Source organism: Agelaius tricolor, unplaced genomic scaffold, assembly GCF_023055355.1.
Source record: "Agelaius tricolor isolate 1412-34295 unplaced genomic scaffold, bAgeTri1.0.p SCAF_2, whole genome shotgun sequence".
Lineage (NCBI taxonomy): Eukaryota > Metazoa > Chordata > Aves > Passeriformes > Icteridae > Agelaius > Agelaius tricolor.
In genome coordinates, this window is record NW_027269262.1 from 52,714,586 (window position 1) to 52,727,363 (window position 12,778).

The 12,778-nt window shown below is 42.0% G+C and overlaps 1 protein-coding gene across 4 annotated transcripts in view; it reads left to right on the top strand.

The window, feature by feature from the left end:
• The first annotated feature begins 4,871 nt into the window (after window positions 1-4,871).
• ASXL3 (ASXL transcriptional regulator 3) overlaps window positions 4,872-12,778 on the top strand; it is a 128,117-nt gene continuing 120,210 nt past the window's right edge. For 2 of the 4 annotated variants that reach the window (XM_071418863.1, XM_071418858.1), the window contains exon 1: window positions 5,496-5,901. Coding sequence is in view for 2 of the 4 variants with exons in the window: in XM_071418858.1 (XP_071274959.1) it covers window positions 5,848-5,901 (54 nt within the window). In the remaining 2 variants the exon portion in view is untranslated. Of the gene's footprint in view, window positions 5,193-5,495; window positions 5,902-12,778 lie in introns of those variants that run through there. The other 2 variants (XM_071418849.1, XM_071418872.1) reach the window with 2 other exon arrangements.

Here is a 12,778-nt window from a genome sequence, read left to right on the forward strand (position 1 = left end):
TGAAAACAGATCAGAAAGCAAGTGCAGCAGCAGATGTTGCACAATGTAAATACTCTGTTGGGTCATTTTATGGTTGCCTATTACAGAAAGATAGCTAGATAGCTGGAATAATTGCCAAAAAAATATGTGATTGCCAAAACTGACTGTGATATCAGTTGTTCACAGAAAAAAAAAAATGTAAGGGGTAGGCTGCAATGGTACTCCATGAGTCACTTTTCTTAATTTTGGTAAGTAGTTTTAGTATTAAACTTCAGTTCTTCATATCAGGTTCTGGATGCCAGCACTTGTCCTGCAATCATTGGTTTGTTGTGACAACTTGAGACTTACCATGAGCACATTGTATGAATTTTGCCTGTAACTCGTCTGGGACACCTTAAAAATTCCTTGAAATCCTACATAACTTGAGGTGATATTTCATCACGTCTCTATCTTGTGGGTGAAGTTCATTCTGTAGGTTGAAATATGGTATTAGAATAGCATCCATACATTAGGAATTCTGGAATCTCTTCCTAGATAGGAAGATATGTAATTTCTGTTAAATCAGACACTAAAAGTAAACAGTTTTAATTTTTTTTTCTCTTGTAATTGCATATTTATAATCCACACAGCAACTTCCATATAATCAACTAGATAAACATCTAAAAAAGAGCAGATGAGATAAACTATCAGCTGCTCTGGTTTTGATTTGACTAAACTGTGTCATATAAAAATGAAAGTAATCTTGTCAGCCATCTGCAGACATTTCCTTCTCCTCTGAGGTTTACAGAACTACCAGGAGGTGTGATCTATATGCAGTTGGGGTGCAATGCCTCAGAGGCAGGTTCTCTACTCTTCTGTTGTGTATGTACAAAGAAATATTTTCTTTCCAACATTTTTATGGCATCTTGTAAACTGTTCATCGTTCAAAGACAAGAGCCTTCTCATAGAAATTGTCTCTATGGATTTGGGAAAGGGTGGTTCTGCATCCCTAGTACGAAAAATGACAGCCAGCATGGCCAAGGGAAGTGCTGCTGGAGGTGGTTTGGAAGGTGACTGCTTGGGAAGCTCTCTATGCTGGGTGTATCACTTCTCACCTGTTGGGAGGGCAAAGTGGACCACAGCTTAGCTGCAACCACGTTTATTAGATCAGCTGCAGTGCCAGAAAAAAAGACCTGAGTGTTTATCTGCCTGCAGGAGAGCAATAGGAGGGAGAAAGGAAATAACCCTACATTTACAGTATTTGGCCATTCCTGCTCTGAGACAAAAGTAATGACAATTGTGGTGAACTGTATAAAGCCAACAGAATAAATCCTCATTATTTACAGTCAAAGCTTTCATTATTTGCAAATTTGCTAAGGTGAGATAGGTCTCTGGAAAACTTTAGATTTCACAGTGCACTGTTTCTAATAGACTTCATGCATTACACAGTTAGGAATAAATGTACATAACTTAGCTGTACCTAAATAATGCACACCTTGATTTGAGAACTGAAAAATATGGTTGTGATTTTTCTTTTTTTTTTTTGTGGGGAAGGGGGGGGAAGAGTGAGCTCTTCCACATATTCTATGACCTCTACAAATCTCAGAGAAGAAATGGCATGCTCAAGAAAAGAATACTCTGTGCATATGAGTCAGCATTTAGCAAAATTTAACTTTCAACCTCCCGTATAAAATATAGACTACAGGATTTGGTTTTTTTCATCAACTTCAGGAGACTTTCCAAATACAGTAACATCATCCTGATAATACTAGATTCTGAGCTTGTTATTATGACTTAGTAACATAACTGAAAAACTTGGTATGTTGATTCAGGTCCATATGGCATATGATTAAAAGAGGTAAGTTCCTTAAAGTGTAATAAATGTTGTGAAGCTCAAACTGTCTGGATACTTGGCAATAGCCATTCTTTAAATCAATAGTATAAAACACATTCTACAACTATGACACCAGTTTCTGTAAATGGTTAACTGTCAATTGTCAATCCCAATGGCTTTGGTTTCCCATAAGTCCACACAAACCCATAATTTATGGTTTTCTTTTTGTCACCACTGTGCTAACACTAATTTAGGAAATGCAGTGACTCCATTAGTATCTTCTGGGATATTTTCTTAATTATCTTGTAACTCAGCATCTCTTGTTCAATTGTAGAGAATGTAATTTCCATTGTAGAAGTGGCACATTAGATTGAATTGTCATGCTGTGAATAAATCATTCTGCACACATATGGCATTTTCATGTAACAGCTGATACTAGTTCTTTTGTAAGAGCTGAAACTGGAATTTGTATTGAAACAGTGTTTCACTGTATTGAAGCAATGCATATTTATATATATATAAACACTTGCATAAGAAGTGGAGGTCACAGATTTCAGCTCAACAGGAGTATTACTGTACACAAGAATAAAAATTGGCAGTAGACATCAAAAGTAATTTTTCTATGCAGGAGACAAGAACAATGTTCTTCAGATGGCTTACTAGATAATGTCAAACCTAAAACTTCTATAGCAGTTCAGGTAAATGCATTCTCTGGGTACTGAAGCTAAGAAATCAGCCTCCAATGTTATCTTAGTATCATTTGGCCATTCTACGGATGCTAGAAAATGTAACTGAACACAAATACATCCATAATAAACCACTGATTCCACCCATGGTCAAACCAGTAACATCTGGTACCATAACATCACATAAATATTGCTCAGGTAAAAATTCATTATGTATTTTAATGCAACATCTTTCTGCAGTATTTGCAGGTTATCCAATCTGGTTTACAATACTCTGTAAGTATTTACACACACACACATATACGTGTTAAATATGCTGAGCTTTTAGCCATAGTTCCAATGGTTCCAGTTTGAAGACAGTTCACCATTTCTCAATTCTCCTATTGCCAATTCAGTTAGAGAAGCAGCAGTTATGATCTCCGGTGGGGTCAGGTCCAACTCATGAAGTAAACAGTACCTATAATCAATAGCAAATGTCCTCTTTCATAAGATGAACTTGGCCTTTTTCTGCTGTACTTCTAGACTTACATAAGACTTTACTCCATTAAAGCAGAAGTGTATTGCTCTGTTGAGGCACTTGGTTTCTGTGTATGCTGGCAAACTTTACTGGACTCAGTTACAACATCTATTGCAGAAAAAAAAAATCTATTTCAAGAGTACAGATTCCTTTTTTTTTATCCCATCATGAAACATGGAGAGAACCCCCCAGCTCTCTACTCTGGTGGGTACTCTCCAGTGGGTCCCCCAATACAGCAAACAGCATAACAGGTTTTCTTTCTTCAGCAAGGACAGTGCCCCTAATTGTCACTACAGGATTCCCAACCATTTTCATGTGAACAACAGAAGGAACTTTCAAAGCCAGGCTGGATGGGGCATTGAGGAACCTGGTCTAGTAGGAGATGTCCCTGCCCAAGGCAGAGTGGTTGGAGTTAGATGATCTTTAAGGTTCCTTCCAATCCAAACCATTCTATGACTTAGGAGCACCTGGATTGTGTAAGAATGATGCAAATAAATTAAATGACAGCATGACACTGTAATTTAACCATTGTAATAGAACTAAAAAGATTACTCCAGGGGTCCACAGAAATACCAAAAGGAAGTCTAATCCTGACTGTAGGACAATATTAGAAACCAAGCAAACCAACCAAAAAATCCACAAAGTCAGATTAGCTTTAGGGGCTCACTGAACTTCTTTTTCCCTACAGTGTCCTTCTCTGTCCAACACCACCATTCCAACACCAGAGGTCTTGTAACAGAAGTTCGTGTTATGTACGTGAAGCAGCCACCTATGAAGAGATGGGAACTAATGCAGAATATTTCTTTCTGTCTTCCAACAGCCAGCTATGATGGCAATGACTGATAAATGTCCGTACGTTTTTTCTATTTTGTTGTATTTTCAGTACTGAAAACAATGAAGGTATTTCAAAGGCAGCTGTAATGAAGTACTCAATTACTACAAACTTAGGCTTTTAGCATGGGTGATGAGATGTGAAAAAAACCTGCGTGATTTGGAGTACAAAGTCACTAAAGGTGAGGAAATGCAAAGGTAAAAAAAACAACTAAAGTATGGCAGAGACATAAAAAGGTGGAACTGAAGTCAAAACCACAAAACATAGAGAAGTGATAGTAACAGCAAGCATTTTCTTTCTACATGTTACTAAGGTGACAAAGGCAGCATTCAGTAAATAACAAAGGCATATGTACCTGTGTCGACAACTGGCTGATTGTAAAAATTTTTGCACAATGTCAAACCTGAAACATTGCAGCTGCAACAACATTTTTCTCAAGAACATTTCTGAGGCGTACTCAAATCCTCTGCTTAATGTTGTATAGACAGGAATCAAAACTAAATTTAGAAGCAGCTGTTTTAACAGAATTTTGTTTTGCGCGTATTTTTTAATATTTTTACATAAGTGGGAGTGAATAATGAAATCTGGAAAGGTGCTATCTTCCATGCATCATTTCCCACTAAAATATGAGGAGGAAGATGCAAACCACCAGACAATGTGAGTGCTCCTTTAGAGTGTTTGGGGGATGCTATCAGGTTCTTCTGTTTCCTTGAGAGGTTCAAGGTTCTCAGGGCTGTCCTGGTCGTTTTCTTGGTAAAACAGGCTAAGCACTGTGGTAGTTGGTTAGGCGTAATTCTTTTCCCCCCAAAACTGTGTATTTATGGAGAAATAATTTTTAATGTTACCAAAGGAATAAGGCAAGGCGGAACACGGGTGCTGCTGAGAGGACAAAGGAGGGAGAGCAGGCACTGAGTAGATGGATACAGGAAACCTTGAATAATTTCTAACTCGTTTCAATCCGAACAAAAAATACCTAATGTATTTCGATAATATTCCTAATGCAGGCTATAATCTGGGCGAAGGGAGGAAACAAGCCGCGCATAACAATATCCTGCAACTCAGGAAGGTGTGCCAAGTCCCTTCGCTCCGCATTTCGTGGGTATCTTAATCCTGGGTCATCCAATTAAAGAAAACCTCCTTCGGCGGTTTTACGAGCGCAGCACATCAACTCCCTTTGTTTACACACTGGAACAAGATGTTCTTTCCTGTTCCGACAAGAAGAGGAGCTGAATCGCTAACGCGGGGTCCCTGCGCGCCGGCACCGGCCCGCCCGGGGCTGCCTTCGCTTCGGCATTCCCGCAGCGGCTCCGGCCGGAGCCAGGAGGGCACGGGCGGGCACGGCCGGGGCGGGGGACGACCGCAGCCGTAAGTAGGGGCCAGCGATCGGCTCGCACTCCGGGGGAGGGCCCGGCGGGATGTTGGGCTGGTTTCCCGGAACGCGGCGCGGCGCGAAGCGGGCACAGGGCGGAGAGGGAGGAGAAGGGGCCGAGGGGGCCGCCCTCGCCGCCACCTCCGCCCGCCGCCCCCGCCCCGGCAGCGCCCCCAGCGCCGCGTCCCCGGGGAGCCGCCGCGGAGCACCACGGGAGTTGTAGTGCGGCGGCGCCGGCCGGCCCGCCATCCCGCTCCCCTCGCCGCCGCCCCCGGCCCGCGGCCGCGCTCTCGCGAGGCTTGGGGGGCGGGCGCGCTCTGGGGCGGGGGGCGCCGGCGCCGCCGCCGCCGCCGCCGCCGTGGGGATGTTGGGCGCGGGCGCGGTTCCCCCGCGTGACGTCACAGCGCATTGTTGTGAGCGCGGCGGAGCATCCCTCAAGCTGTCACAGCTGTGCCGCCGCCGCGGGGAGCCTCTGCCCCCACCCTCCTCCTCCTTCTCCTCCTCCTCCGCCCCCGCCCCTCCCGCCCCGGGGGCTCCAGAGCTCGGTGTCACCGTATCATTGTCCGTGCGGAACCCCTCCGGGCCCCCCCCCCAGTCCCGGTCCGCCCTCCCCCCGCTCCCCCCCCCGAACCACCTCAATGAGATGCAAACATGAAAGACAAGAGGAAGAAGAAGGACCGCACCTGGGCCGAGGCTGCCCGCCTGGTAGGTGCCGCGGTGGCAGCGGCAGCATTGTGTGTGTGTGCGTGTGTGTGTATGTGTGTGTGTGTCTGTGTCTGTGTGTCTGTCTGTGTGTCTGTGTGTGTGTGTGCGGGGCGAGCGCGTCCCGCCGCCGCCAGCCCGGCGCGCTGCCCGCCCGCCGCTTTGTTGCCGGCGGTCGGGGCCACTGTGAGGCGGGACGGGAGGGGGGGAGACATAGAGAGAGCGTGTGAGCGAGTCTGGGGCACGGAGTGTGCGAGGGACTCCGGAACGAGCAGAGAGAGCCGGGGCGTGCGTGCGAGGGAGCGGGCAGGAACGCGGGAGTGCCCGTGCGGGAGCGGTGCGGGTGCGGGTGCCCGGCTCAGCCGGGCTGGCGGTCCGGGCAGCCCGCGGCTCTGCCGCCCGTCCCTGCCTGCCTGGAGGAGAGAAATACTTACGTCCTTTCTGCGGTGCGTGCGTGAGGAAATGCCTCTATTCTTTTCTTCTTTCTGCATATATGTGTGTGTGTGTGTGTGTGTGTGTAAATACCCAGGGACCGTGTCTATATCTCTGCAAAGTTCGTGCATCAGATATCCCGAGGAAATTCCTCCTTTTAATTTAGAGAAAAGTGAAATAGCCGGGATTTGCCTTTCCATCCCTTTAGTGGGGACAGGACAGGGGTGAGGGGCGTTAGAGACATCTCTGACCTGGGATTTCGCTTCACCCTCTGTACTTCCACCACGGAGCTGGGCAATGTCCAGGGCAATGTAACCCGCTTCTGAAAAGGCTCCGTGCCTCCGGAGACTCGGTCCATTCCCCACTTCATTAAGAAACTGTCTCCCTTACCCTACTGTATCTGTTCTCATGATTCTGTATTACTGTTCGCTAAGTGTAACAGAGTACATCGTTTATGTTGTTTTCCCGTTTCGGAGTACGTCTGGGTTCTCTCTATTCGAGGAATTTTACAACAAATAGTTACACACAGTACAGCACGTATGGTTGTACACGTCCGTATGCGTGTCTTCTGCAAAGTTGAGTCTGGTTCAGCTCCAGCCGAGTGCGTAGAAAGATGACAAAGCTGGAAAGATAGGCTGCTGCTGGCTACGCTGCTTTTTTGTATCCACACGAACTTTATCTTTTATTCATCTCTGATACAGATTGAATTGTTTAAGTAACATGCCATTACTAGTCCTGCATCTGTTTCTGGTAGACGGTAATGCTATCTTACTCCTATTATTTGTTTAGTGTATTTGTGAAGCACTTTCCTTGTAAAAATGTTTTCACCTCGTTATATGAATTCCTAGATAGGAAGTTCAGCCTCTCCTACGTAAATAATTATAAGGTATTAGACAGACACTACCTATAGATGTCTCTGTAAGCTGTATCGAGGTACTCTCGTGGGCTTGGACAGTGCTAAATTCTGATGTGGCTCATTATACGTCCCCCAACATTTTGTAATAATGCAGCATTAGTGAAGATGCTCTGATATGGTGTCGCTACTGTACTCGCTTATTTTTCGTGATTGTAACAGAAGTTTCACTGCAGTAAAATGCTCACCTTTGCCAAAGTAGTTTTGGCAGCAGATGTTGCTCTGGTACTTGTTTCTCCGTGCTCTAAGCTGACGAACACACATTCAAAAGTCTATAAAATACATCAAATTGCTATCCTAACTTTACTCTTTCAAGCTGCTGCTACAGTTACCATTGTAAGCCGTATTTTGTTTGACAAATGTGCATAAAGGAATTTATTGTGTATCGAGTAAAATTGCTGTTCCCATGTGGTCTAATACATGGAAAAGTTTAAAGCCTCTGGAGAACAAAGGCTGAGCCACTGCTGTGAAGAAGGGCTAAGAGTCTTTTTTTCATTGCTTCACATTTCCCCCTAGAAGAGTAATGATTTGCTAAAATCAAGTAGCATGTAAGATGATACACTGCTGTATGTAAGTGGTGGAGATACACAAGGTCCACAGTGTGGTTTGTCCAGCCTCCTGGGGTTGCCAAGTTCTGCAGAGCTTGTCCCAAGTCTGTTATGTGAATGACATGTGCTGCTGCTCAGACCAACTACAGTCTTGCATTAGTCTTTGCTACTTGTATACAGTCACATATGTTTGCAAATCACTAGGAAAGACTGAAGCTGAAATTGCTGCTCCTTACAGTGCTTTATGTCAGGACCCTGATGGTTCATTATGACTTTGTTTTCTTGGGATACATCAATAATGTATTACTGCATGGCTTGATTAAATCAATTTCTTTTCACAGACAAGTAAACAATGAAGTGATTGATACCTACTCACAAAAAACGACTCATGACTTACCTAGATCAATATGTTGTAAAATTGTGTACTGCTGAATTATTTTTAGGAAAAAGAGGGTGAATTAATGTATAGGGCAGTGTATGGATATATACATTGTAGATTTTTCTATAAAAGCTCTTACATTGCAACAATATTAGGCTTTCAAAGTGAAGTGCTAAAAAGTATGAAATTATACAGATAACATTGCTGGCATTGCTTTATCAGTCTGTTTTTCATGTCCATGTATTACAATGTGCACTTTCAATGATGTACTTTCATGCCAGTTTCCCAACTATTATAAGTTCACTCAGTAAAGCTGCAGAATTTTAGTTATGCTTTCTTTGTTTGTTGTGAGGTGCTGTACTTAATTTTTTGTACACCTTTCAAACAGTGCTGAAGCAGATTCTCATTTTATGTTTCAATTGTACATACACAGCTATTATTAGCAGCACCCAGTAGCTTCCCAAATGCAAATGTTTCTATACTTGCAACATGCCTATGAGGTTAAGTATTTTGACCTCTGCTTTACCCATGCAGAGTTGAGACATGGAAAGATTAAGTACCTTACTCAAAGCTGTTCAGGAAATCTGTGGGAGAGGTAGTTATGATACCAACAGCGTCTCTGTAGTAGTTCTGTTTCACAGTCATAAAATCATCTTCCTTCTGTGGCTACACTTCTGCCTCATTCATTCTCTGTTACTACTTCTCTCACAGTAATTATGACAGAAATTGATATGGTCGTGTCTCTGTATTCAATCTATATTGAAACTCGTAATGTACCGTATAATAGCTATGGATAAAAAGGAACACAAGAACTGGACTTGAGCCTGGAGTTGTTTCACAGCTCTCTGTTTCCCATATTCACAATAAAAAAAGCAGAAGTACTTCGGAAAAATGTATTACATGACTGTCTTAAAACACATTGTAATGTGTAAGCACTGAGGCTCCAGACTGTCAATGTTGTATTTACTAATTTTCAGTATTTGATTAAGGAGTTTTTGGAAACCTCCTGCAATGCAGTGTTTTTTCAAGCTGTTCTCTTAATTTTTAAAACATAAGCAGGAAAGGTCTCCCATTCTATTAATCTCTTACTGTAAATACCATGTATGTGATACAGGCAATAAAGCAGGAGCCACTGGCATGCCCTCTATCAGAACTTGCATTTTATGGAAGAAGTCTCCTGCAGAGAGTAGAATCTTTCTGTCTGTGACACACTGCTTTTTTTCTTCATGCAAGTCTGCTTATCTTAGGGCAAGGCATAGCCCAGCTTACAAACATTCCTGAGAAATGAACGCATGTGCAGGATCAATGGAATGGTGGCATACCACTAACAGTTCATGTTACAGAGCCCATTTTGTAGAACACACATTTTTATGGACAAAATTGCAACTTGTCTTTACAACCTGCCAAAGGGCATGTCTTTGATGTAGACCCGATATGTCAACTCACTTTGTACTTTGCAGCAGTGCAGACTACAGCAGTGCTTATGTATGACCTGGGCATTATCTCCGTGCCAGTTTTCTGCTTTTTGTGTCTGATAGACTAAGATAGAACACTTAAAAGAATGAGAACAAAAGAAAACCTTTCAAGGAAGGAGGAGAAACATCCTGTTTTTCCTTTGTCTTTAAGTTGATCCTCATTTGATGTAGCCGTATTGTTGTTTTCTGATCATACATGGAACTCATTAAAATTGTATAGAAAGGTTAAACACTTGAGTAGTTAAAGCAATTTGTAGTGATTCCATTCAGATAAAAAATCTTCTGTTTAGCTTCACAAGGACTCTCAAGCTATTGCTGGAAGTCCTGAAGTAGTGAATTCTGCCTCTTAAAAATTTAATGTCATAAAATTCTGCATAAAAACTATTGAAATGAACAATACTGAGAACAAAACATGCCCAAGGATACTCTGCCACATAAAAACTGATGACAATTTTAAGTAGGCTGCAATGATTCAACTTTTATCATTTGACTTCCAGACATGATCCATTGTTATTTGTAGGACTTTGAACCAAAGGCCTGAACAGAGTGAGTGGAGACTGGTCATTTTGGGATTGCAGAGCTCAGAAGCACAGACCATCTGCCTATGAAGGGTGATAGTTTATGGTAACATTTTAAAAACACTTTTTTATTAATAGCTTGCCCTTATTATTGCCCTTTCCTGTAAGTGGTATTTTGAAATGTAGTTGAATTAAGTCTCTGCCACAAGCTGAGAATAAAGCAGAAGAAAATCCCAAGAATGAGAACAGTAGTCCTTGTTTGGTTATTTGTGTGCTGGATCACTTCTCTAGTATTTTTGCTTTTTCTTCTCTGAATTTTGTTCTGAAAGAAATGTTTTCTTGTGTTACTGAGGACTTATGTGCTTTCCAAGTTCTATGGAGAGTCCTTGTGGTTCAGGTGACATGTGCATATTGGGTGAGTAATACTCATATCTTAATTCATGTGTTTCTTGCAGTGGTCTCCTGACAGGATCCAGCTCTTAACTAAGAGCTGTTTGTTTCCTCTTGTAAACTGTAAGAAAAATATGCTAATTAATTAAACTGATGCTGGAAAAAAACATGAAAACCAGCCATTGAAATTGCTCACTTGCATGCTACTGTTCAATGTGGCTGGCTGTCCAAAAGCTGATTGTTACTTCATCTGCTATGCTGAGATAATGTAGTGGAAACAGATCGTGTTGCGGTATGGAAGTATTTTTGTATCGCATCGTCGTATTTGAAGACCACAAATGAAACAGAAAACTAGAAGAGTAACTTTTGCATAGCTAGACCATTGATGATAATCCCTTTGACTTTTATGTTAAGTCTTTGATTTTCTTACTATAAATAACATTTAAAAGCATTGTGCTAAAGGAGCTTCATGTGTCTTTAAAAAGGAAAATTTGATATAACTTTGTTTTACGGTATTAAGGATTTCTTTGTTGTTGGCTTAACAGAGACCTGCTATTATTTCCATATTTGTTCTGAGTTAATTCTTTTTCAGACATGCAGAAACATTGTGGCTTGGGAAGTTTTGATGGCCTTTCCCTTTGATCCACAATCAATGCTGCTTTGAAGAGCTATATTTTAGTTTGGTTTGCTCTAGGGTTTCCTCCTGTTTGTTTTATTCAAAGTAATTTTTGCAGTTGTTAGACAAGGTTGGACCTGCACTTATTTTTTTTCCTACCTTTTGTGGTTTTGGTGTCAATATTTTATTTTGTTTGTGTGAAATACCATTAATAAGTGTGGGCTTAGTATTTTTTGATTTAAAATTAATAAAATCTACAAACAATGTCATCTATTTCAGTTCACCTTTTGCATTTTTCTTGGGTAGATTGAGAGAAATGAGATTTTAACGTTTTATCTTGAGACAGCCCTTTAACTCTTGGCATTGCAGAACTTTAGGTAGGCAAGAACCTTACCCAGGAATGGGACCTGTTTTCAATAATGTCACATTATTTCTGTCAAAGCAGGGTATCATAGGAGAAGACCCTAACAGGAGCCTAAATATGAGCATTCCTCAATAGAGTGAAGGTGTTCTCAGTGCCTTAAGGTATAATTTAATGTTCCCTGTTACAGTAAATATTTCCAGTGTCTTCTGGCTTACCTTTCTCTATAGAAGAGCCAATATTTTCCTCTCATACTGGATTTTCCGTTGAAATAACTGTTCTAGTTTTTCTTCTTCCAAGAGTAGATTTGGTCAGTTGCATGTGCAACCACAGTGAAGTAGTTTCCACTAACCACACTCAAGACCCTACCACCCTTCACAGCTAAGTTTGGACTTGCTAGCCCAGTTCACCAAGTCCCTGTATCCAAACCATGCCATTAGAGCATCTTAGTCTGGACCAGGTAGCATGCTGTTCTTAAGGTGGAAAGCCAAACTAAACTTACCATGCTTCCTGCTGGAGCTTCTTTTGCTCTTTATACTGTGATCAGCAAATTACAGTTATGGGGAGAATCATGTGCTAAACTTGACCTCTTGACTTAGGAGTAAAAACTTTTCTTTTGTAGGTTTTTTTTATGGGGTTTTTTGGGTTTTTTAATGTTGTAAGCTTCATTGTGTTTTCTGTTTTGTTGGGTGTGATGATGATGGTCTTGGTATTCCCTGTAAATAGCAGTAACTAAATAGAGGCCTCCTTTTGTGCTGTCAAAACCTGGGAAAAGATGTGATTAGTGGAAATTTCATTATTGGTCCATGGGTTCCAGATGAAACTGAGGAAATCCTCCTTCTGAGGAACTTGCAGACTGAAGAAACCAAGTATCTTAGCCTTCACTCTGGGTCAGCTTCCAATTCAAAGGCAGAGCAATAAGCAGTACATCTTGGTACAAGGCATTTGCTCATCCTGTGAGTTTAGGTAGCAAATCCTTGTGCTGCTCAAGCACAACAGATTGGTCATAAGTGGTTCATTTAATCACTTACCAACTTTGAATGACAATTAACATCCCCACAGAATCCCAAATTGTTGACATACTGGCCCTCTGAGGCTGCTCTTTTTCTGAGAGGCCCTGCCAGATAGTTTTCTGTTGCTGGAGTTACTGTCTTGGGAGGAGATGTACTTGATGGGAATGTGAAATGGTAGAGAGGTGCCTACTGATTACTTGCTGCCAATCTTGGTTTGAAAGGCTGACCTACAACT